The sequence below is a fragment of the Panthera pardus genome, unplaced genomic scaffold, assembly GCF_024362965.1.
Source record: "Panthera pardus isolate Hobbes unplaced genomic scaffold, ASM2436296v1 HiC_scaffold_20, whole genome shotgun sequence".
Taxonomy (NCBI): domain Eukaryota; kingdom Metazoa; phylum Chordata; class Mammalia; order Carnivora; family Felidae; genus Panthera; species Panthera pardus.
The window spans coordinates 75,882,006-75,907,863 of record NW_026526766.1 but is presented as its reverse complement, the minus strand read 5'-3'; the positions used below and the strand labels follow the sequence as shown (position 1 = coordinate 75,907,863).

Sequence of the window (25,858 nt, the reverse complement as noted above, 5' to 3'; positions counted from 1 at the left end):
ATTTCTATTCTATCTTGGTGTCTCCGTAGAAATTGCAATTGTAACATCCTGTGAGCAGCAGCAGCAGCGGTAAGAATTATAACAACCACAGCAGCAGCAGCAGCAACAACAACGACTAATACAGACTGAGAGCTTAACCTTTGCCAGGCATCGTCGTTGATCCTCCCAAGAACTCATTCAGTCAGGTCGGTGCCGTGACTTACGAAGGGCACACTGACAATGCGTGACCTTGACTGTTCGGCTGGGGAGTTTGGATTGCACAACGCACAAGCACAGGCCTTGCCGATGGCCTTTCGGCTGGCTACTTTCCCTTTGTTCAGGATATTTGTGTGGGTCCTTGAGTCAGGCCTCAGAGCAATTGCTTTCCTCCAACAGGAGACAGTAACTCCGCCTAAGAAATGATCCCATTTCAGCAATTCCTGGGAGGCCATTGCTGTAATAAAGGCCATTCTTTATGATATAAAAGTCTCACCCTCTTCCCCCCACCCTTAACGTTTCTAATTTGAGCCCCTCTGGTCCCTGTGGAGCCTTTAAATGCTTCAAGTGCAAGCCTATTGCCAAAGCAAGCCTGTCTGACTTGGGAGGCAGCGCCCTGCGCTGTGGCCGAATATTGAACAAACATTCGCACGGCTTTGGCTCTCCCCGGAGCCCTTCGTCTGCTGCCTTTGTTTTGTTTTCTGGATGAGGGCAAGCAGTGCCATCGCCTCCTGCCGGAAAGCCCTGGCTGTCCTCCCAACAAGGACTTGTCACTTCAACTGAGGCTGCTGCTTTCTTTTTTTTTTTTTTTTTTTTTTTTTTTGGTGGCAACAAAATTAGACCCAGCAGGAATTTGGGAGGAGAAAAAAGAGAGTTCAGTTGGCAGGTTCTCAAATGAATGGGTTGTAGTGTCATTGGAACTGAATTGGGCTTGAAACCAGACATGATCCTATTTTGGAAGCATTGTTCAGAGGGATGGGAAATGTGAACAGAGGATAAGTCTCTTCAAAAATGCTCTTGATCCTTGCCTGTTAGAGACAGGCTGTTTTAAGTGAACTCTCCCATCCCCTCAATGGCAAGGGCCTATGTGAAAACCCAGGGGAGGTCAGAGCAACTGGCAAATTGATCAGCTATTCATCCATACACCTTCCAACTGAGAAAGCTAATTTTGCTTTGGGAAGAGGTTGCCACTTGATTACAAGCCATCAATTAACTGTTAGTCATGACATGCACAGATCTTCGTTCTTCGACTTATCAGTGCTTTGATAAGATAGTACAGTGATCAGGGTCTATAAATACATATTCAACAAATATTTATTGAAAATATTACTGAAAACCTGAAGTGTTTCACGTTCTATGTGAAGTGGGTATGGGAATCAGCAAAACTAATACGGTCTTTGTCCTCATGGAGTTTATAGTCTGGACGCATTAAGAGGTGATGGATAGAACAGGATGCTACAAGAATCTTTAATAGGAAACCCTATGTAGATTGGTGGCATGGGGATGGAGTTCAGGGAAGGCTTTTCTGAAAAACTGGCACTTGAACTAAAGATGACTTTAGCCACAGAGTGAGGTTGGATCAGAAATAATTAGATTTCACAATTGCCATGTCTACAGAGGAATAATTAATGGAATGGTTAATGGTCTTCCCTGTTGTAACTTTCATCCAGATCATAACTTAGGCATGAAGTGATCTTTACAAAAAGGATCATTGTTAATAAATGTGCATGGAATATAGAGGTAAATCTCTTTCTCTGTTTAGGTCTCAAGTTCTTCATTTGTTGAGCAATGGGGTTGGACCAGGTGATACTCAAGGACCCTCCTTTTGCAAAACCAGCTTCTGTGTTCAATTAGGAATTCTATATTGCTACTGTAGTGCAACTGTTAGTCTAGACCGTGGGCTTTTAACCCCACCTGTAGGATTGATAGATTGAAAAAAAAAAAAAGATGAAAGAGATTTATTGGAAAAAACAGACCAGCAAAGACCTATAGCTTGTTTTGTTGTTAAATGGATAGTTATATCTTTAACCCAGTGGCTATGAATGTTTGATCAAGGGAATTTTTACTTCCAACACCTTATTTCCTTCATAGTTAAATTATGTGCATGTGGCAAGGTGCTATGAGGGGTGGGCCATCTATGGTTTAAAATACAAGATAAAAGTAGTAGTTTAAGTGATGAACTGGTTAACAGAAGAGACCGAAAGGAACCCAAACTCAGAGTGTGAACTTGGTGAGTCTTTCTTTGGGACACAGTTTCCCCTTGTTTAAAATGGGAGGGTTATACCAGATTACCATTTTCAAATGTATATTTTTTCAATAGTTTTTTGAAAGATGTTTTATGGAGAAAAGGTGACTCACTATTTTTTTCTCATTGGAGATTCACAGTGTAAGTGTATTGATGGCCTAATTGATTCCAATGTTACCATTATACTGCCACATTCTTGTGTGACCAAAGGTAGATTCTCTTTCTGAGACTCGGTTTCCCCAGCTATAACCTAGGACTGGAGCAGAGGTTCCCAAACTTAATCTGTAAAGGATCAGATAGTAAATATTTCAGAACTCGTGGGGCATAGTGTCCTGGTTGCACCTACTCAATTGGGCCATTGTAGCCATACACAATATATAAATGAATGAGGGTACCTGTGTTCCAATAAAACTTTATTTACAAAAAAGAAAAAAAAAAGGCTGAGGTGTGGATTTGACCCATGGACCATAGTTTGCTGACCTCTGGATCAGAGTGTGGGCTAACTGTCTCGCTAGTGTCCTCACAGCTCTGACTGCTCTCTGACCTTCTCCCCTCAATGGTTATTCTCTCCAAAGTTTGAAGTTACCCTTCTCCAAAACTATTCCTTCTGGCCTCCACTTCCAGAAGTCATCATCATCATCATCATCTTCTTTCGACTTGTCTGTACTTAAGACTGTCTCTGTCTGCCCAGCTGCTGAGATGCCTTCTTCACAGCTTTGTTTTGTTTATCTTAGTAACTACCCTTCTTTAATCCCTCTGAAGGATTGGTTAGCTGGAATTTGCCTTGTCTTCCTCCCTCAGAGTCTTTGATCTGATGCTCATAAGCATTTGCTGACAGCCAGACACAAAAGGTGGAGCCCAGATCCCAGGCCCGAGGGCCCAGAGAGTAATGAATGAAGGCTGCATTTATTTTGATTTCTCGTTCACAAGCCCATTTCCAGATCGCCGCTGCATGTCACTGCAGGCCAAGAGCAAGAGCAGGAGACAACCCTACTTTTTCTCTCAGGCCTTGGTGCCCAGGGCCCCTGTTTCCACTGAGGCAGGAGCCTGCCTTCGCTTTACCAGGCTTAGAAGAAACTGCCGTCTGGACCAAGCTCTGTCCCTTATGACTTACAGGGCTATCCTGTTTTGCCACTCAGATTATGCATCTCGTAAGTTTGAGAACACCATTCACAAAGTCTCTGATGTAAATGGAGCTCCCTGGGTTGTACAATTACTTTGCTTTTTCAAGCTTTTTGGCATGGCTGTAGACCACTCTCTTATGAAGTCTTATGTAGAAGGCCAGTCTATAGGAGAGATACAAGTAGCACTGCTCTAATGGAAGCCGAGAGGTGGGGTTTAGAGTGCCACCTGCCCAGTTTCCCTTTTGTCCTTTGCAAGCATCTGTTGAGATGCTTCTTGGGATCCATAAGAATTCCTCTGAAGGATTTTGGAGCCTCCCGACTAGATCATGGATGTCATTCTAGCCACTCAGATTCCATAATCTTCCTCTTTGATGAAGTCTTAAGTATATCCCTAGTGCCGTGCTGGACACTGAAGCGGACAGGGTGCGGGAGGCAGGAGTGGGAGACATGGTCCCGTCTCCAAGAGCCGATAATATGGTTAGCGAGGTCAGCAGAAAATGAGATGAGAAAATGAGCTTAACAAGAAAAAGCCTTATCAACGGAAATGCTTCTTCGGAGAAGAAGGGCTAGAGCAAGGAGAAAAGATTTCCCGAAAAGGGGATATTGAAATGGAGCATGGATGGGTGGTAAATGTTTGGAGAGGCAGCGGAGAAAGTGGGCAGAAGCACAGAAGTGGGAAATGCTAACTGCACAGATCAAGAGAGACAGCCCAGAATGGAGCATATGTAATTAGATCTCAGCGTGCGCATGAAGAAGATAGGAAAAGAAATTTGAACAAGGGACCAGAGGAGCACAGAAAGAAAGGGGCAATCATTTCTTTTCCAGGCAGGTCCACCTCCTTCTATCTCATTTACCACTCATCACTGTTTCAGTTAACGTTATAACCCCATTTTACAGAATTAATCTCCAAAGGCGCTTAGGTATTAAGAGACCTTCCCAAGACCCCTTGCTATTTTCAAACAGAATAGGGATTTAAATGGAAATTGATTGGACTCCAGCTTATGTTTCCGCCATTACATGAAACTTCATGGAAAATACAGGACTGGAGCCAGTTCTCAAAAGAAAGGCAAAATTTATGTAAATTGACAGTAGACAGGAATTTCCTGTTGGGAAAAATTTCTTTGGATATTTAGATCTTACAGGGCCCTTGGAGAATCCTCTTGTCTAAGCAACCAACTTCCAATATGGAGAAAGTGAGGCCCAGAGAAAGTAAGGAGCTATTTAACGTGAATTATAAAACAAGATACCATTCTGACACCTTGAGTCCTCAAGCAGGTGTGCTTTCCAAGGCATCATGAGCAAACCACTCTACCATCTGTTTTTTTCCTTTCTAGTGGATACCTCCTCCTTAGCACATTGGACCCTATGGGTTCAAGAGTCTGACCTTTTGAACAATATTGAATTTCTCTTTCCTCTCCAGAGACCACAGAGCTGGGCAGCAAGAAGGAACTCAAGTCCATGCCCTTCATCACTTACCTCTCAGGTCTGCTGACGGCGCAAATGCTGTCAGATGACCAGCTCATCTCAGGTGTGGAGATCCGCTGTGAGGAGAAAGGCCGCTGTCCCTCTACCTGCCACCTTTGCCGCCGGCCGGGCAAGGAGCAGCTGAGCCCCACGCCAGTGCTGCTGGAAATCAACCGTGTGGTACCACTGTATACCCTCATCCAAGACAATGGTACCAAGGAGGTGAGCTCCCCTGACACAGCCATCGCGTCACATTTAAGTATCTATCTTCCTGCCTCCTGCCCTTGTAGGCCCTTTGTCCACTGGGATTGTCTTGTCATCATCACCATGGTGATGACTGGCATTTATTGATTCCTTACCATGGTTTAAGTACATATATAGCTGCTATTACCAACAAATCCTCAAATCTCAATGGCTTAAGACAATAGAAGCTATCGCTTGTTTGTGCAGAGTCCCAGATAAATGTTTCTGATGATGAGTGGCTTTACTCTGAGAAATGGTTCAGAGACCCACCTTGTTCTGTCTTGTGCTCCATCAACCTGATGCTTCCACAGTTGCTGTGGAAGAAGAAAGAACATGGAGGATCATACGTGAGAAGTTGAAATGGGCCAAGCCTGAAAGTAACAAATATCATTTCAGTTCCACTCCCTTGGCTAGAACTCAGCCATTGGACACACCTGTCTGCAAACAAAAACAGGGAAATCTATTCTATCTGTTTGCCTAGGAGAAGAAGATAAATGGGTTTGTTGAAAACCTGACAGTCTCTGCCTCAGTGCTATACTTGGATTATCTCATTTAATCTTCCCTCCAGATCTATGGAATACATATAAATATTGGTGTGATTCATATGAAATTACCAACTGTGGATCATTTTTTAATTTATAAAAATGGTAATTCCATGTGGTTCATCCTAACGTCATGCCCACTTTACAAGTAAGGAAACCTCGAAGGTGTTTAGTGATTTGCTCAAAGTTAGTCTGTTTCAGAGCCCATGTACTTAGTCACGAAGTTCTATCTCCTCTTTTTCCTCTTTCTGCATCTCTCATTTTCCATTACAGTATGCCTGGTCTTGAAGAGACCATATAAATGGTTCACTGGTTTGCAAAAGTGTATTAATGAACAGTTTCTCTAAATGCAATCTTTCAGGAACCCCAATTCCTAAAAACCAGGAATAGTGATGCCACGCCTTCACTTAGGAAGAGGAAAGTGGTTAAAGCATCTCTACTTGGTCCCCATGCTTCCCTCTGCAGCACTCCCAGATAGCTGGCCCTGCACCTCCAAAGAAGATACTCTGGTAGATCCCTGACCACCACCAATAGGATGCTATGGATTGTGCGTTCCCACCATAGCATTCTATTGGACTGAGTGCTAGAGGGTGGTAAGTGGTCAGGTAGGGCTTCATAGAGGACAGAGAGGGGATCAGAGTAAGGAGGTGGGGAAAGCATTAGGTAGATGACCAGATGCAGAAAAGAACGTGATCCATACGAAGACTGGAAGACATCCCCCGTGACTAAGATCAAGAGATAAAAGGAAAGCACAATGAGGCTAGAGAGGTCAGAAGGAGCCTGATCATACAGGTTATAGAAAACTAGCTCATAGAATTTGGACCTGTCTAGAGGGCAGTGAGATGCTTAGGATATGCAGGAAGGATTAGATAGGTTAGGTTTGTGCAGCAGAAGGAGCCCTCTGGAAATGACGCAGAAGACCCCTCAGTGGGAGAGCAGTTAAATAAGTGTATAATGGAATATGCATACAGTGGAATGCTCTACAGCAGACAAAACAAATGGATTATACTGACACTTGATATGAGATGAACAAACATAATATTAAATGAAGAATAGAAGTCTCAAAGGTATAATTAAAAAAAAATTTTTTTAACATTTATTCATTTTTGAGAGTGAGAGAGACAGAGCATGAGCGGGGAGGGGCAGGGAGAGAGGGAAACACAGAATCTGAAGCAGGGAGACACAGAATCTGAGCTGTCAGCACAGAGCCTGACGTGGGGCTCAAACTCACAAACTGTGAGATCATGACCTGAGCCGAAGATGGACGCTCAACCGACTGAGCCACCCAGGCACCCCCCCAAAAGTATATTTTATATAGCACGATACCCTTTTCCCTGTTTTTAAAAAAATGTTTTAATGTTTATTTATTTTTGAGGGCGGGGTGGGGGAGCAGCGAAAGAGAATGACACAGAATCCTAAGCAAGCTCCAGGCTCTGAGCTGTCAGCACAGAGCCCGATGCAGGCCTCAAACCCATGAACTGTGAGATCATGACCTGAGCCAAAGTTGGATGCTCAACTGACTGAGCCACCCAGGCACCCCTCCCCTGTTTTAAGTGAAAACAGATACACACACGCCAAATACACTACATTTTTGGAATGAATACAGGTGTTATAAACTATTTTAAAAGGGAACCAAGGAAATGGTGAACGTAGGACTCAGGATGATGGCAGTCTTAAGTCAGGGAGGCGGGGCAATGGCTTGAGGGAGCCCTCATTACATGGAGGAATCAAGTTCCTAGCTGGCATTTTGGGTGGTGGATTTGTGGGAGTTTATTAAAGTATTAAAACTAGCTAATTAACGAACACTAACTGGATGAATACATAAAGCCTAACCACGCGTGGTGCAATAATGAGCTTGAATCATGAAGTAAGCATCGTGGATAATCTAATTCTGTGCATGAAAGGTCTCCACAATGACTATAACAAAAAAGCCCAATATGTATATATCTCCACCCTTCCAGCTTCAGGGTGAGAGATGAGTGTGAAAATGCAAGGGTGCAAAGGGGGAGACCTCTCAGGAGGCTGTGGTAGCTTGCGCCGAATACCAAAGATGGTCCAAAGAGTGTTATGTCAGTGTGGATGAGTGAAGCATCATGGTTAGCTGCTCTCCAGGACTTGGTGGGTGAGGCTGTGAGAATCCCCATTTACTGCTCTGTAAACTTGGCCCAGTGACTGCCTTTCTGGGCCAGACTCCTCATCTGTGATGTGGCACCATCTTCGCGAAGTCCCAGGACTTTTGTGATGTGTTCTTGGCACATGCAATAGCAAGAGGCTTGGTGGTTCCTTTCCTCCTTGCTTAGGAATCAGATTCCCCCATGTCTGGATTCTATGCCAGCTTCCCTTGGCATCAGCGAAATATGCAGTTCTTCGGAAATCCAATGAGATGTTTTCGAGGCCAACTGGTGGGATGTTATCAGAGAAGCCCAAGAGTGTGAAAGCAGTCACTAGATGTCACTGTTCTCCTTATAGGAGATCTGGGACTCTTGAAGCACTAGTCATTCATTCATTCATTCATTCATTCACCATTTTTGAGGACTTACTATATGCCAAGTACTGTGTCATGCCCTGAGAAGTAGAGTGTAATGCGTAGACTTGGTCTTTATCCTCACACGGACGAGACGGGTATTAATGAAACAATGATACAAGTAAAGATGGACTGCAAAGTACCAAGGGAAGTCCAGGCCAGTGGGTTGAAAGAGTGTGGAAGGAGGTCTTGTGGAGTTAGGGAAGGCTTCCCTGAGGAAGTGACATCTAAGAGGGCTTGGATGCGTAAGGTGAATGTGGAGGACTGTGTTTGGGGGAAGGCGAGGAGCCTGAGCACATGCAACACTGAAGACCCAACTCCTGCAAAGGCCTGAAGAATGAACTGGCCCATTTGCCTGAGAAACTGAGTGAGAACCCTTGTGGCAGGGGCCGAGACTCGGGGGCAGCTCCATGGGCAGCACCGAGGAAAAAGTGGCAGGGCTGGGCCAGGCAGGCCTGTGAAGGCTGTGGTGGGGAGGAGTCTGGCCTCCAGTAGTGGGGAACCTGGGAAGAGTTTGGGCAGGCGGACAGGCAGGGGTGATGTGTTCTCAGCCGCACGCTCTCCTCCTCTTAGTCATCCCTGCTCAGAAACATCAGAGCTGGTTGATGAGATGGCTTCCTCGAGTCTCCAAGTTTCTTCTCCCCAACCCCCAATGGTAGGCCTTTTTAAAGTTGCATAACAGTCTAGGGGCTGTGGTAAGTTAGGCTTTTCCAGGAGATCTAGGCTAAGGAAGGAGTGGGTGGGAAAGGCCGACTGTAGGTCTGGAAATGATCTGGGGGAGGGGAATATGGCCATTGAATGAGGCTGGTGTGATGAGAAGGCAGCCACTCCCCTTGTGGCAGTCATCTGTTTTTCTGCCTCCCCAGACCCCATCGATCCTTCTCCCCTGGCTTCTCCATCTCTTTGCTTTTCTCTACAGCTGGAGGTGGAGGACACATGCATAACACACAAAAGAACCTTGGCATGGGCTCTGACACTGAGGCACAGCAAGGCTGGGAAAAGTCCTTTTTTCCTTTCTGGGTGTTTCTTTCCCTACCTGAAAAGGCAGAGAGGATGAATGAGTTTCTTTCTGAGTTTCCTGCAAGAAACTTCGTTGGAGTGGAATCAGGTAGCATAGGCTCTGTTGCTCTACTCAGGCTGGGTTGGAATCCTGCCCTAATGTCCTGTTCACTGTGTGATGCTGAATGACTTCTCCAAACCTCAATTTCCACATCTGTAAAATGTGGTCTTTATGGGCATCAAACAAGATAACGAATGCATAGTACCTGGCACATTGCATATAATGGACAAACATTCTCTATGCTAATGATAAAAGTGATGTTCATCTCAACTTGGTCCCTCCTTTTTTCAAGTTTCCTTTGATACTTCCTCTTCTAAGTAGTACTCTGTAACTTTGCAGATGCCCAAAGTGCTAGGGACATGACATTCTAGAGTAAGATCTGTATTTTGCATGGGAGACATCACTGGGTAACCCAAAAGGGCAGATCATGAATGGAGGGAATACAGGAACATTTTCTCACTTTATAAACTTGGCTGGAGTCCATATTCTGTTGGTAAGGGAAGTCATAGGTGGAGTGCCACAAAGCATAACAGGATTTCCTTCTCCTACAGACCTCCTGATGTGGAATGGAACCAGTCTTCTATGTAAGAACCCCTGACTCCCTTGAATTATTTGGGGGTGTTCAGGCAACTTCTGAGTCCCATTTTATGGCATGGTAGGAAGTATCAGAGAGGGGGTGTGGCTTGTCTGAGGTCTGTAAGGCAGTTCTGGTCTCTCATTCTGGACCAAGGTTAGGATGTGCTCTGAATAGCCCTGGGGACCACTGGACACCAGCTCCTTTGGTGGTTGGGGTCTCCTTGCATCCGTCTCCGTAAATACATAGGATAGGATGACTCCTTGTGCCTCAGTTGGAAAGGAGCCCTTCATTAGATGTCACGCTGTGATTTAGAACAAAGAAAGCAGGAAAAAAATGATTTATGATGGACAGTTTGGTTTATATATAAATCTCCTCCCTCCACCTGTTAAATGACCTTACACAGCCCAAAACCACAGCACAGCTAGTGCTTAATGTATAAGACTTTGTGGGGCTGTTAATGTAGCCTTTGGGTGAAGGAGAAGAAGAGGCTGCGAGTGGGGGAGACAGAACAGAGTCATGGTGCAGAGCCAGTCAGAGCTTGATTTGAAACCCATCTCTGCCATTGGCTACTGGGTGACCTTCCTTGTACTCATTTGTAAATTAGGCATTGTATCTATCTCTATCCATGTTAGGGCTAGGAGTTCTCTTTGGGACAACTAGAGAATTGGGACTAGGCTCTGCCCTTGAACTAGGCTCTGCCCTTGACTCTTATATGGCATTGGGCATGGATGCTTCTACTGTTGTGGTCTTTGTTACTTTATCTGTACCATGAGAATTCTGAGCTAACTTCATCACCCTCCCCCCGTCCTCCACCTCCCAGTGCTGCGGTAGGGTCAGAGCTGACTTTTACCCTGAAAATAAGGGAAATACTTTGAGGTTAGAAGAGTCATCCTGTGACCTGCAATTTATTTCCCATCCAGATATATTAACAGTTTTGCTCCTTCAATTAATATTTGGAAGAGAAATAGGTACATATCTTGCACTTTATTGCAGTGACACAGCATTTATGAGTAGAGAGGGATGTTAAAACCACATCCTGTTCATCTTACAGATCAAGTCTCTTATGTCACAAATAGTAGAAGTAAGACCTAGATTTGAGGAGTGGCTTGCTGTAGTCACGCACCAGTTTTGAATTCGAAGCAGTTAGGCATGGCTTCTGGCCTCAGTGATGCCCTTCATCTCTCTGAGACTCAGTTTCCTCTTCCGTAAAATGGATAGTGTAACTTTTACCAGAGGGCTCTCATGCAGAAAAATTAAGACACCCTTTGCTAGCAATTTGAAGACTGTGAAATACTCTATAGACGGATGATTATTTCCTAGTGCTTGGGTCTCCTGACTTCCGGTCATGTGAGTTTTGTTTTGTTTTGTTTTTCTTTTTTCTTTTTCTTTTCATGCTGCTCTAGGAAGAGCCATGTATAATTTTGGTCTTGTTGTGGTTGTCTGACCCTCTAGCAGATCCTCTCTCTGCCAGAAAGACTTGTTTGCTCTATTTACACTTCTTGGCTCTCACCGAGAAGGGAATTCCAAATGACTGCTCTTTGAAAGGAAGTCAGCCAAGATCACCCCCGCTTCCCCCACACCATTATTACCACCATCACCACCACCATTATCACAGCTGCTGTCACCATCACTGTAGCACCATCGCTGCCCTCTTCTTGCCTTCCTTGGGTGCTTAGTGTGTGACAGATAACTGTGCAAGGGAACAAGATTCAGAGGGGGGAGTCAGATGCAGATTGTGCCTTCAAGGAGCTCACAGTCTAGTGGATGAAGCTGAGGAGTCACAGAAGTAACTATAATTACTTGCATATGTTACATTCATGCATGACTTATTTTCAAATAATACAATTGACATTCCAACAGTGTTAGAAAGTGGGAGAAAGAAACTCAGAGAGAGTCTGGAAAAGTTCTTGCAGTAGGCAAGGTGGATGTGGGCAGATCATGGAACAGCTTGAGGCAGGTCTGTTGGATGATGAAGATAATACTATCGATGAGATGCCTATCATATGCCAGAAACTGTGCTGAGGGCTTTACATGCTTTTATCTCATTTAATCATCCAACAATTCATGAGGGAAGTACTATTATTATCCCTATTTAATAGATGAGGACACAGAGTCTCAGAGAAGCTTGAAGCCAGTTCTGTAAAGTTCCAAAGCTAGTTCAGGTCATAGTTGGAAAATTGTGACCCATGGGTGAAATCCAGCACGCCACCTGTTTTTATAAATAACATTTATGAAACCTAGCCACACATTTGTTTACATATCATCTATGGTTGCTTTCCTGCAGCAACGGCAGGCTTGGGTAGTAGCCACAGAATACAGTATGACACACAAAGCCAAAAACATTCATTTCTAGTTCTTTACAAAAAAAAAAAAAAATCTGATAAACCTTGGTCTAGACTAGGGGATATTGGAAAGGAAGGGGAAAAAAAGTTATTTCAGATACTATGAGCCAAACATATAGAATAGGAGAATAAAACTCAACAGCTATTGAGTGCCAAATCTATGCCTGGCATTTTTAAGCGTTTTATGTATATTAATATATGTTCTCTCACTCCACCCCCCCCCCAACACATTTGAGTATGCACTATTATGCCCATTTCACAAATTAAAAAGCAAAACCTCAGGCTTTACAGAGGTAAGTAACTGATCTAAGATCACATAGCTAGGGACTTGTGGGGTCAGAATGTGAGTCTGGGATGTCTGTATCTAAAGCTTATGTGTTTCATCAGTCACTCTGTGACAGGTGTGAGGTTTGGGAGAGATCAAACTGGAAAAGTGATGTGCAGAAGCCTGAGCTGTGGGAAGCTTTGAATGCTGCATTGAGGGAGTTAGGAACCATGTAAACTATAGGGAGTCCTCCTTCAAGGTTTGGGTCAAGGGAAAGACATGATTAAATGTGACTTTTAGGGGCACCTGCTGACTCAGTTGGTGGAGCATGCAACTCTTGATCTTGGGGTTGTAGGTTCAAGTCCCACGTTGAGTGTAGAAATTACTTAAAAATAAAATCTTAGGGGCGCCTGGGTGGCTCAGTCGGTTAGGCATCCAACTCTTGAGTTTGGCTCAGATCATCTCGCAGTTCATGGGTTTAAGCCTTGTGTCAGGCTCTGTACTAACAGCATGGAGCCTGCTTGGGATTGTCTGTCTCTTTCCCTCTCTCTCTTCCCCTCACTGCTTTCTCTCTCTCTCTCTCTCTCAAAAATAAAATAAACATTAAAAAAATTAAATTCGTAAAAAAAAAAGTGAAAATAAATGTGACTTTTAGGTGAATAACTACAGCAACAGCTGAAGAGTGAATTTCAGGGACCAAGGCTATGTAATAACCAAGGGTTATTAAATTTGGGGTCTGCAGATCTCTGATTTCAAAGTGTCTTTGGATCTCCATCCTCCAAAAATTTATACCAAATTCTACATTATCAAATTATTTTTCCTGGAAAAAAAAATCTTGGTATCAGTCTGTTTTCTAAATGTTCTGGACCCAAACGTTATAGAAGACTTAAATAAGATGACCAGTTAGTTGGGGTTTCTATTGCAGAAGTTCCTATATGAGGTGGCTGGGAGTGTGGGAATTCAATTCAAATAATTTTAGCAGGTATTTACTGAGGGTCTCCCTCGGGTCAGGCACTCTGCTGGGCATTTGAGATACATTAGAGAGAAAAACAGGCATGTATTTTGACCATCTGGAGACTTAATTTCTACTGGAGCATGTGTGGGAGACAAAAAGTAAACAATAAGAATAGTAAATTATACTGTATATTAGAAAGTGAAGAGAAAAAACAATAAAGCAGTAAAGCGACGTAGCTGGTGGAATATGGAGCCCGGATTTCAGGGGGTCTCACTCGGAATCTGTCGGGATGGGCATGGAGGAAGCATTTGTTAAAAATGCAGGTTCCTGGCTTCCTCCTACTGATTATTTTTTCTCAGGTGGGGTGAGGCTGGGAATCTTCATTTTCACAAGCTTCCAGAGTGATTCTGATGCACACTGAACTTGAGAACCACTATCATAGGTCCCTTTCATTCTGAAGTTCCTTCAGGGAATTCCTTGTTTAGGGATTAAGAAAGTCAAGTACTTATAATCTGGCGTAAATCTCTGCTATTGTGGGCCACTTCCTCTCCTTCTCCGTGCATTCTGAGGAGGTGCACTGGCCAGGAACCAGACTGGCAGGCAATCCTTGGCAAGAGAGAAGATCAAAGAAAAGAGGGAGAAATAATCCACACATTACTCAACACGCTCATGGTCAATTACAAAAAAGGAACTTAATGCTTGGCTTGCCTACTTGCAAAACTGGAAAACGTAGCTATTTCATGGGACCAGAAGACGACCAGCTTCAATAAGATCTACAAGACATACAGACTTAGCAAATGCAAACACTATTGCATGTCTTAGCAAAGGGCGTCCTCCCCCTACCCTTGCCCCATGGGGCATTGAATTCAGTTAGCAAACGTGATAAAAAAGAGAACAGCATAATGTCTTTCCCTTGTACTTCTAATAACAACCATTTCCTGAGCACTTCAATTGTGCCAGGAGCTCAGCTTTAGCTCTTTATGTACTTAGCTCACTGAACCTTTTCATCAACCTCACACGGTGGGTATTATTATTATCTTTTTTTTTTCTCCATTGTGAAAACTGAGGCATGGAGATGTTACACCATTTGTCCCCAGTCCCTAGAAATAGGACCAGGTGGAGGAACCAGGGTTTAACCTGAGCCCCTGGGCTTTTTCTCACTTTGCTGTACTCTCTATTAGCTACTTCCTTTCAACTTTTTAAATTATCATAAATGGAAGTCTAATGTGCACTACAGACGCTATCACTGCATTATATTACCTTCTCCAGCTACTGTGTCTTCATTTCTTTACTTCACGGCCAAATTTTTTTTTTAAAAAATTGACTGCTTCTACTGTCTATGCTGATTCACTTTGCAATTCATTCCAGAGCTGACTCCCTTCATCCAGTGGAAATAGACTGGCTTCAGTCTTGTGGACACTACATTTGCCATAAAAGACTGCCTTTTTAGGCAGTCTTTCTATCTCACTTTTTACAAATTCTGAAACCAGTAGGTTCTTGATGCTTTTCTTCCTTCCTGCACTCATCCCCCTGAAACTATAACCCATTATCAAATCCTGCAGATTTTTCTTCTTAAGAATTTCTCAGAAGAATTCACTCTTACCCAGTCTTGTTCAAGTTTTACCTGGACTATTGCAATTGTCTCCTCACTGGCTAACAACAGTCCTTGCCCCCTCTAGTTAATTTTCTTCCTTGCAGCTAGTGACGTTTTCAAAAATAAAACTTACGCTCATCACTTTCCTGATTCAAACCCTTAACTGCCTTCCAATTGCCTAGGATCAAGACCATGGTACTTACTAACATGGCCTACATGGGGCTGCTTGGACTGGCTGGCCCTTCTAACTTCTTAAAACTCATTGGTACCCCTACCGTCCTTGCTTTCTGGTTTTCAGTCACTGGTGATCATCCAATTTCTGGAAAGGCTATATATCTTGTTGTGCTGAAGAGCCTTTGCTCATGCTGCTCCCTCTAACTAGCATGGATTTCATCCCTCTTCCTTCTTTTCTGAGTTAACTGCTACTCCCCCCGCCAGATTGCTGTGGAAGTTTCTGGATTTGATAAGCTCCCCATTTATTTGTTTATGTACTTTCTTGAGTCTTTTTTATCTTTCTTCTGTAGCCGTTATCAAAGCTTCTAATTATACTTTTTATGTTTTGAAATTGATTAATGTCTATGTCTCCTCCTCCTCCACATTTTATTATTTTGTTTTATGATGACAGCAGTGCCTGTGAGGAAGGAAGAACAGGTAAACTCGGGAATGAAGGCATCTAGTCCAACCCTAGTCTACTTCTTGGTTCCTTTCTGCCGCGCCTTACAAACTGCAGTGGAGTCTGTGTTTGAACATTCCCAGTAACAGCTTGCTCAGTGACCCCAAGCATCCCGTTTCTCTTACTTCTAGAATATCTTTCCTAATCAACTCAAATGATTGTCTTATACATTAGGGGGTAAATTCCATGAGACAAAGGTCTGGGCAAACTTATGCTCAGCATTGCACCAGCATTCCAGTATAGTGCCTGACTCATAGTAGAAATTCAGTAAATTCTCAGTGTGAATAGGTGAATTGAATGAGTGAAAAGCAAATGAATTACCAACTTACATTGGTATGCCTCCAAGGTGCTTTCACATACACTGGCCCCCTTGATCCTCTCAATAGACCAAGGAAGGTAGTGATATTTATCTTCATTTTACAGAAAAGGAAACTGAGGCTTAGAAAGGGTAGGTGCCACCCCCCAAAGTCCCAAAGGGCTAAAACATATCAGAACCAAGGCTGGGATCTCTTTTCCAGCTGACCTATAACAACTCATCCATCACACAACCATGCAAAGACTACCCCAGCCAGGGCAGTGCCTGGCTTCCAGGAATGGAGCAAGCTGTAGGCCCCATCCCTTCTGGAGCTTATCCCTGTTCACAGGGTCTCTTCTTGGGTCATTAGACAACTTCAGTCAGCGGTGATGCAAAGGGCCCAGAAAGAATTCACAAACAGTTCAACTCTCTTGCTATTTCTAAGAACCAAAAAGTCGTTCCAGATGTGTCTCACAATTCACCAGGCAGATGTAGCTGAAAGCAGCATGAGTTTGTACCATTATACATTCAGTCTGTGCAGTGCCTTCTTTGGTCAATAGAGTCGTGTCATTCCTAATATTTCTGAATGGAAGGGTTCCAGGTTGTAAACTCAAGTCCTGGGAGGAGGAGAATACCTTGAGGAATGGGGCTTCTCCTGGGACCACATGTTTCTTTTCTTTTTCAACTTTATTTCCACACTTTCCCATTTGAGGGGACGCTGTTAAATCCCAGTTCTGCTACCCAACCCAAAACGATTTAGTTTAGAGAACTGTAACTTCCATCAGAGCAGAGAAATTAGTGTAATGAACCTCCATGGACCTCTCACCTTCAGTTGCAACAGTGATCAATTCACACTAAGCCTACCTTACCTGCTCTCTCACCTCAAACATTATGGCCTTTTATGTACAAATGTTAAAGCCCATATTTCTAAAAGATAAAGACTAAAAAAATACCTTCAATACCATTACCATGCTCTCCAATTTAACAGTTTCTCAATATCATCAAATATCTAGTCATTGTTCGCTTTTACCAGACTGTCGTATATTTTTGGTACAGGTTTGTTTGATCGAAGCAGGATCTAAATAAGATCTAAACATTGTGATGGGCTGATAAGTAAGTCTCTTTTAATCTGTAGGTTTCTTCCTTTATCTAACTCTCTTTTTATTCCTTGTGATATTTTTCAAGAACTGCATCATTTGTCCAGTAGAGCTCTCCACAGCCTGGATTTTGCTCATTGCATCCTCATGGTATCACTTAACATGTTCCTCTGCTGCTGCATTTCCTGTAACTTGGTAGTTAGGTCTAGAAGGTTGACCAGGTTTGACTTTTTTGGCGTTCTACCACAACCAGTATTGATACACCTGTACCCCAAGGATCTAATAGAATAACCTGAGCTTTGTAATCTAGGATTTATGAGTTTGTTTTTGATGTACATCAAATCTGTCATCAAGTCCTGGCTGCTCCTTTTCTCTGTGTGACTTTTGGCCAGGAATTCTGAGCCTTAGTTTCCTCAGAGGTGATGTGGGTTTAATAATAATAATACCTAATTTCTGAGGTTATTCTGTTAAATGAGATGGGCATTTAACACGCTTGGTCTTGTGCCTGGTATGTAGTAAGCTTAGTCTTGTGCTGAGTAAAGATAAGCTCTTAGTTATGTTTCCTCCCTTTCTGTTCTTCCTCTTGCTTTTCCTTCTCCTTTTCCACATTTCATTCTTTTATTTTATGATCAAAACAATGCCTATGAGAAATAAAGAGCAGACAGACTCAGAACTGGAAGGGGTCCAGGCATGTAGACGTATCCTAGTCTATTGCTTGAATCTTTTCTACTATACCCTGCAAGAGTCTGTATTTGAATATTCCAAGTGAAGCTTGCCCAGTGACCCCTAAACAGCTTGTTCTCTCACTACTAGAATGTCCCTTTTATTGAGTCAAAATATTTTCCTATCCTGGTCTCTAGTTCCATTCATCAACACTATACTGAAATAGACTTACCTACTGACTTATTAGACAGAACATATACTTTGGAATCAGAGAGATAAAGGTTCAAATATCAGCTTCGCTACAAGATTACTTTGTGTATTTGGGCACATTACTGAAGGTTTTATGTCTACTTTATAGAATCGTTTCTAACTGCGGTAGCTAAAATAATAGATTATTAATTGAAAATAATCCAGGTAGGGTGCTTAGGAGCAATGTTTGGCACATAGAAGTAGCTCAATAAAAATATGTCCTCTCCTGGTTCTAAGTGACAGTCGTTCAGGAATTTGAAGATATTTTAAGGCTTGATTCTTATAAACATCCAGTTCCTTTTATAACTTTTCATCAAATGGGTCTGTGCTTCACTCCGACTCAGTTTTATCCCAGCCATCTTAATTGTTAACCTCTGTAAGAACTTCAGCATGTGTATATCTTTCTTAATGATGTATGGTTTATGTAGAAGTGAGAACACACAGAGACTGCTTCACTTGCCTACAGAATTAAAGGTAGAATTCAAGTCTCTTGCTTCCAGACTTTTGGATTTGTCCTGGGTCACAATAGCTTTTATCTTTAGTGTCATGCATATACTAAGCATTCAAAGCATAACTTTTGAGTGGCTAAAGTCAACCAAAGCTCAGAAGGAGAAATCAGCCAGGAGTTATAGAACCAGGATTTAAACACATTTATCTGGTTCTATTGCCTGTAGTCTCAAATATGTAAGCTACAGAAACTGCCTCATCATTGGCTCCTTCCTCTACACTTTGACACAAGCAAGCCTATTGTATCATCAAATAGCTGTTCTTGGATTCTACAGTCTCTCCTGTCACTATCTTTTTCTTCACTTTTCCTTGATGGTGAAACTTCTGCTTCATTTCTCAACTCTGTCACTTCTCAGCTTCTTGGAAGCGATTCCACCACCTAATTGAAGTTCTTGTCTCAAAACTCAACAAAGGCCTCCTCCTCCTCCTCCTCCTCCTCCTCATTTCCCTCTATCGAGGTGTAATTGATGTATAATATTATATTGTTTCAGGTGCACAGTATTTTTGCACATTGCAAAATGATCACCGCATGAGTTTAGTTAATAGTTAGCATCCATCATCACATAGTTACAAGTTTTTTCATGTGATGGGAACGTTTGAGATCTATTCTCTTAGCATCTTTCAGATGTGCAATTCAGTATTATTAACTATAGTCACAAACCTGTACATGACATCCCCATAACCTATTTATTTTTTAATCTTCAAGTGTGTGAATTATAAACTTTTTAACCTCTCTAACCCATTTTCCCCACCCCTATGCCCCACCTCTGAGCAACCACTAATCTATTCTCTTTATCTATGAATTTTTTTTTTTAGATTCCACATGTAAGTGAGATCATACGGTATTTGTCTTTCTCTGTTTGACTTATTTCACTTAGCATAATGTGTTCAAGGTCCATCCATGTTCATCTGACAAGATTTTATTTTGTATGGCTAAATAATATTTGTGTGTGTACACACACACACACATACACACACTACATTTTCTTTATCCATTCATCCATCAGTGGACACTTAGGTTGTTTCCATATCTTGCTATTATGAATAATGTTGCAATGAAGATTGGGGTGCATGTATCTTTTTGAGTTAGTGTTTTCATTTTCTTTGGGTAAATGCCCAGAGGGATTGCCTGGTCATGTGGTAATTCTTTTTTTTTTTTTTTTTTTTAGTTTTTTGAGGAACTGCTATACTGTTTTCCATAGTCACTTCACCAATTTACATTCCCACTAACAATGCACAAGGGTTCCCTTTTTTCCACATCCTCACCAACACTTGTTGGTGTTACCTTATCTTTTTCACATCTTATTTCAAAATATCTTTTTGATAATAGCCATTCTAATAGGTATGAAGTGATTCAACAAATACCTTTTGTTAACTCAATCCAAAGCCCTGTTCTCAATCCTTTTTAGAAGCATGGATCCACTCTTAAAAGAGTTTGGGCTTGACTCCTTCAGCTTTGGCTTGCCCAAGCTGAATCTTTACCAGAAGTTATCACTTTCTCTTAAAAAATAGAGGGAATACCAGCAAATGGTAGTGTAAGTGGCTGCTTTGGGATTGAGAAGTACACATTAGTGAGGCTCTTCCATCCCTTCGTATTGCTTCTTTCCTATTTGTTTGTCAAATTTTCAGATATTTATTTTGAAGGAACCTGGAGAAAGTATAAATATAGATATATACCTATAGGTAGATACATGTGTGTGTGTGCGCATATATATACATAAATATTTATGCATATTTTATATCAAGGAGGGTATTTCTTATATTCAAAGTAAACAGACTTATCAATGACATTTTGAGGTGTTAGGCATTTTAGTGAAGTGTCATTGAGAAGGTCTGAATTTTGGAGTCACCCAGATCTAGATTTGAATTTCAGAGTTTATGCTTACCTGTTGGATAGCATTGTACAGATAACTTATCCTACTTGAGCTCCATTGTCTTATCTTAAGACTTGCTTTCTAGGATTGTTCTGGATATTATATATGATGATAGATGTAAAGAAAAGAAGGTTCAAGTATCAGATAGACCTAGGCTTAAATTCTTATTTTGCCACATACGATGCAGATACAACTTCTATTACTCAGAATCTCTATGAAGATAACATGGGGATGATGTAGCTCATTGAATTATTGTTGGCTTAGGTAGGATTATTTATATAAAGCCCTTAGAAATTCTTAGTATGATTAAAAATTTGATCAGTGTTAGTTGCAGCTTCTTTCCTCTTCATCTTCAACTTCACTCTCTTTTTTTTTTCTTCCTTGTCTCTTCTGCTTCTGTTCTTGCTGCTGATTAAACATTCAGCATAGAGTAGGTGCACACTAAATAGTAATTGTCTTAGCCTCAGGCATCCATTGATTAAAAAACTCGAAGGGTGGTCAGTTCACAGAAATCAGGAAAGTCATACCTCCCCAAAGGCAAAGACACTAAGATTACCTTTCAGTGTCTTTTTGGAAGCTGGTTCTAGTGATTTACTTTTCCCCACTGAAAAAATATTAAAAAGAGTAAAAATTACTCTGAGCATAGATGTGCCTAGAATAATTTTTATCTGTAAATAATTGTAAACAACTTTATTATGTTCATAATAAATAATAATAATTCATAAAAAATAATAATTCATAATAATTATGTTTCTTCCATGTGGAGAACATCCAAGTCCAGGGCTTTGTCAATATTCACTTAGTTGTTAAATGTATGGATATGCATAGACACATGCATGGGTCTGACATTATGCTAGATACTTTACAAATGATCCTTAAACATTCCTTACTGTTGTAGGCATTAATGTATCCCCATTTCACACATGTGGAAATGAAACATAGAGAGTTGAAGTCACTTCTGCCAATTTGCTTAGTGATAACACTAAACTTTGAACCCAGGGGTTTGGTTCCAAAGACCATACTCTTGACTTCCATATCTTGCTTTCCCTCCAGCATGTATAATAACCTTTGTTGGTTTAAGGGATCTAGACTTCAGAGTCCCAACGTGCCTTGATGGAATGTAACTATAATGCATGTGGTAGAAATTTCCGTTTTCATAACCTCTCCAGCTAAATTTCTAAGCCTCCCTTTCAAAGGCAAAGATAAGCTTAGTTTGAGTCTAGACTAAACTGTCCCCTCCTGTCCTCTGACCTTTCTTTCCCTGCCCCCACCCACAGGCCCAACCATGGAAGCCTCATCAGCTGGAGAGACTGCCTCCCTCAGATGCCTCCTAAGGGAAAATGGGCGTACTGGAAAAATGAGGTCACCAGTGGCCACAGAAAGGAAATTCTGCAGTCCTTTACTCAGAAACTCACCATTAACTTAAGCTAGCATTTAGCGACATAAACTCCACAATCTTGGACAAATCTTCCACTTGAAACCTTCCCATCCGCCTCTCATCTCCAGATGTTCTCACCACAGGGGAGAGGAGTTACTATCTGTCAAAGGACAGCAGGCCTTAGAAGACAGGTCTTGTCTATTGGGTGGGGCTGGGAGCCTTGGCTAAAAGCTTCCCTTAGGAAAAGCATGAGTTCCATCCAGGTTTTCCCTTCTAGGACTGAGCGGGCCAGGAGCAACGCCTTGTAGGAGACAGGCTGAGAGGAGGATCTGTTCTCTGAAGAACTTGGATTTGTGCGAGACTAAGAAGCCCTTGGCAGTTCAAGGTCACAGGGCAAGATGCCTTGGGAAGATGACTCATGATTAGATGGATGAGGCTACTGATATGGCTGCATCTTCTCCCTGGAGTTATAACTGATGTTTCCTGTTGCTCATAATTGGTCTGCTATTCATCACTTTCACAACTGCTATCAGCTCGGTGACAGGCAGGACAAATGGTCTGGAGATAGTTTGGAGCAATGTAAGCACAATCTATCGCCCTGGTGTTGGAGAAGGTCTACTAAGATCACGTAGGTTAGACATCCAAAGAGCTTCTAGTCTTCTGTTCCTCAGAGTTTGCCACTCATTCATGCGACAAACATGTATGGAGTACCTGCTGTGGGCCAGGCCTTGTACAAGAAGCTTCGGGTAAAATTAGCCAAGGAAGATTTCAGTGGAGAAGACAGGCACACCGATGAATAAGTCAGTAAAATATTGTAGCTCACTAGCAGATACGTTGTCCAAGGTGCAGTGGGAGCTGGGAAACCAGAAAGGGGTTTGTGGAGAAGATTGCAGTTGTTGATAAGTCTTAAAGAATGAGGGTGATGTGACCAAAGGTAGAGTGGAAGAAAAGCATTCTAAGCTGAGAAGAGTTTGTTGCTTGTCTGGTTTGTGACAGGTGGTTTAGTGTCGCTGGTACGTAGGACTGGGGTACACTCGGTGGTGGGGCGTGAGGCTAGAAAGATTGCCATCTCTGTAGGAAGGGCCTTGTGTGCCAGGCCAAGAACAGAATATTTATACTTGCCTTGGTCAAAGCCCTTCTGTTGGTAGGAAGTAGAAACCCACTGAAACATCTGAGGGGAAAAAAAATTGGAGAAATTATTATAATGATATAGTGACTTCTCATGGACAGAGAACACAGCAGAGCCCCAGCATCTAGGAAACCACTCTCAGAAGTAACTCCAAAGCCTTCCGTCTCTGCTTCTCTCTCTGTCTGTCTCTCCCTCTCTCTCTAACTCCCTTTCTTATATTTTCTGGTGTCTGTGAAAGTAGCTCAGCCTGCCAAGACCCCAGAACCAAGTCTAGCTTTGTATCTCATGCCAGTTCAAACACTCACAGACCAATGACCCTTTGGATCTAAATTCCTAGCAAAAATATCTAATCAGTCCAATTTAGGCCAAATAATGAATTTTGCTCCCACCACCCTTGGCTAAAGCAACAGGGTTATTTAGTTCAAACATGACTGCCAAACTGTTCTTTGTATCTGATACCTGAAAGGTAACTATTAAAATAAAATCCTGTAGGTAGGTTTTTATTCTCAAACCAGAGTACCTTAATCCAGGAGGGATACACTATGATATGCAAAGATATCTCCAAAGCCACAGGATAAAGAGAGACGAGATTCTTGAACAAATAGTATACAAGAATCACCTGTGAGCATATTAAATCAGATTCTGCAGCACCTCACTCGGGATTCTGGTTCAGTGCTGCTGAGTTTGACCTGGGAATCTGAAGTTCTAATAAGTGCTTCCAGTCATTAATGAGGGAAGAGCCCCAAATATCACCCTATGAGAAACATTTTGAGGGGAAAAAATGGCATTGTTTTAATATGAAAACCAACTCAAGTCTATTGTAGAGTAGAATTTGCAATTTGCATAAATATTTAGGAAAGAGACTTCAAAGTAATTTTGTCCTGGTCCTTTCTGATATTTGGGATTCTTTGTGTGAAAAGATAAAACAAACAACAAACAAACAAACAAACAAACCACCACCACAACAAAAAACCCTTCCATATTTTACTGGAGGATGTAGAAAGTTTTTAAAAATCGAGAGCTTTGGCTCTTAGATCTCCTGTGCTGGTCTTAGAAATAAAGTTAGCATGTGGTAGGAGCATGGAAAAGGTTAAGAAACAGAGAATTATCCTAAGGCCCTAGGCAGAAGAGAAATCTTCTAAGCTAAGGCGAAGCAGGGGCGAAGGGATAAGAGATACAAGATTAGGGCTCTTAGCATTAGCTCATTTATGATAAACCATTTGATTAATCAACTACTGAGCCCCTCTACTCTATATCAGGTGCTAGGGATTAAATAATAAAGCAGACAGGAGAGTTCCGACCTCAGTTTGTACACAGTCTATTAGGAGAGACAGATGAGCAATGAAACAGACAAGAAAATATAACACAGTAGAATAAGTTTTATGACAGGGGAAGGTGGGAGAAGATGTATTACAAAGGAAGGGGTCTATTCCAGCTTTAGGGGGTTGGAGAACGTTCCCTACAAGAGCTCATTCCCAAACAGAATTGATAGATCACTCGGTGGGGGAAATTATGGGATGGGGGAAGAGTTCCTAGAGAGGAAATAGCGTGTGAATGGCCAGAGGTGAGAAAGCATGGCTGGAGAATAGAGTCAGAAAAGAGTGGTGGCAAGAGGTGATGCTGGAAGGAGCAGAGATTCAGAGGGCCCGACATCAGCACAGAGGCATCCAGATGACTCCGAGCCACCTAGTGGGATGTGGCAGGCTCTGTGGCCAGAGAGGCCAATCATGGAGGGCTCAGGTCATCAGAGTGGCCTGCGCTTAGTCTGCAAGCATCTGAATTGGATGCCTGGGGAAGATTCAACAGGAGTTTAAGCAGTATCAGTGTGAGTCACAGGTCCTTCTAGCGCTCATGGTGTTGCCGGAAGGTTAGGGCCTCTGAAATAAGAATATTCAACACCCTTATTTTATAGACGAGACAACTGAGTCCCAGAGAGGGAGACTGACTTGGCCAAAGTTGCACAGTTGCTGACAGAGCTGGGATGAGCTGTCTTTCCTGAGAAGCTCTTGGCAGAGAGCTTTGTATCCAGCCTAGAATCGAGGTTAGCACGATATGGAGAAGACTCTGGCAAGTGCCAGATACCAAGATGCCATGGGGCGGGGGGGGAACGTTCTGTAGACAGTGATGTTTGGGAAATGCTGCATCTTATGCATTACCTTCTTAGGGTTTCCCACTGACCACTAGCATATAAATGGCTCTGAAAAGTTCCATGTAGAGCAATCTTATCTTTTTAAATCCAGTCTTTTCCAAGTGTACTTGACCACAGAGACAACCTCTCCAACCACTCTCAATTTTTTTTTTTTTAACTTAAAATCAGCATCCCATTGAACTCATGTTCCTGGAAACACACTTTGGAGCATTGTTCTTGCCAGTAAGGACTTAGGACTGAACAAAACAAGGCTAACCAGTCACCCTGGCTCACCCTGAGAATATGCCACGCCCCTCAAACCTCACCTGTTTTCAGTATTTAGGAAAAATGATTGGAGCAGAGAAGAAGTATTCAGTCCAGGGAATCAGCTTGGTGTTTGAATCCTAACTCTGAATTATCCTAAATTTGTGACATTGTTCAAGTCGTTTGTTCATGCTGAGCCAAACTTTAAGTTTCAACTTTTTCAAAGATTTAGTACAACCCAGTATACTGGCTTATTTCAGGATTAAATTAGCTGGAAGTGGTGATGTATTTAGGAATGGGAGGAGCTTGATATTTAATTTTGCTCTGCCAAACATTGTCTATGTAACATAGGAAAGGAACCCAGAGTCCCTGGGGTTTTGGTCTCATCCTCTGTGTAATGAGAGTGATAGAAATACCCAAATCATGGCATTCCTGTGCAAATAAAATGCTTCTCTTTCTGGAAAACAATGAGCACTGTGTCTGGCATATAGTTGTGCTCAAATCCATTCACTGTTATTTTTAATGCGTTGAAACCTGGCACTCCGTCCTCTACCTGAGATGGATGGGAACTGAAGTATGGGGTGCACTGACAAGAAAAATAGCTCCTTGCCTGAGGATCATATAACCTTACCATCTTGTCTCTGTACATCTTGAGAAACAGACAGCTGACAGTGCCCCATGCTGGAGCAT

At 42.3% G+C, this 25,858-nt stretch overlaps 1 protein-coding gene across 4 annotated transcripts in view; it reads left to right on the top strand.

The window, feature by feature from the left end:
• ASTN2 (astrotactin 2) overlaps positions 1 to 25,858 on the top strand; it is an 874,248-nt gene that overhangs the window by 684,565 nt on the left and 163,825 nt on the right. For all 4 annotated transcript variants that reach the window (XM_019454036.2, XM_019454034.2, XM_019454035.2 and 1 more), the window contains one exon: positions 4,766 to 5,031. In XM_019454036.2, the coding sequence (XP_019309581.2) occupies positions 4,766 to 5,031 (266 nt within the window). The remainder of the gene's footprint in view (positions 1 to 4,765; positions 5,032 to 25,858) is intronic.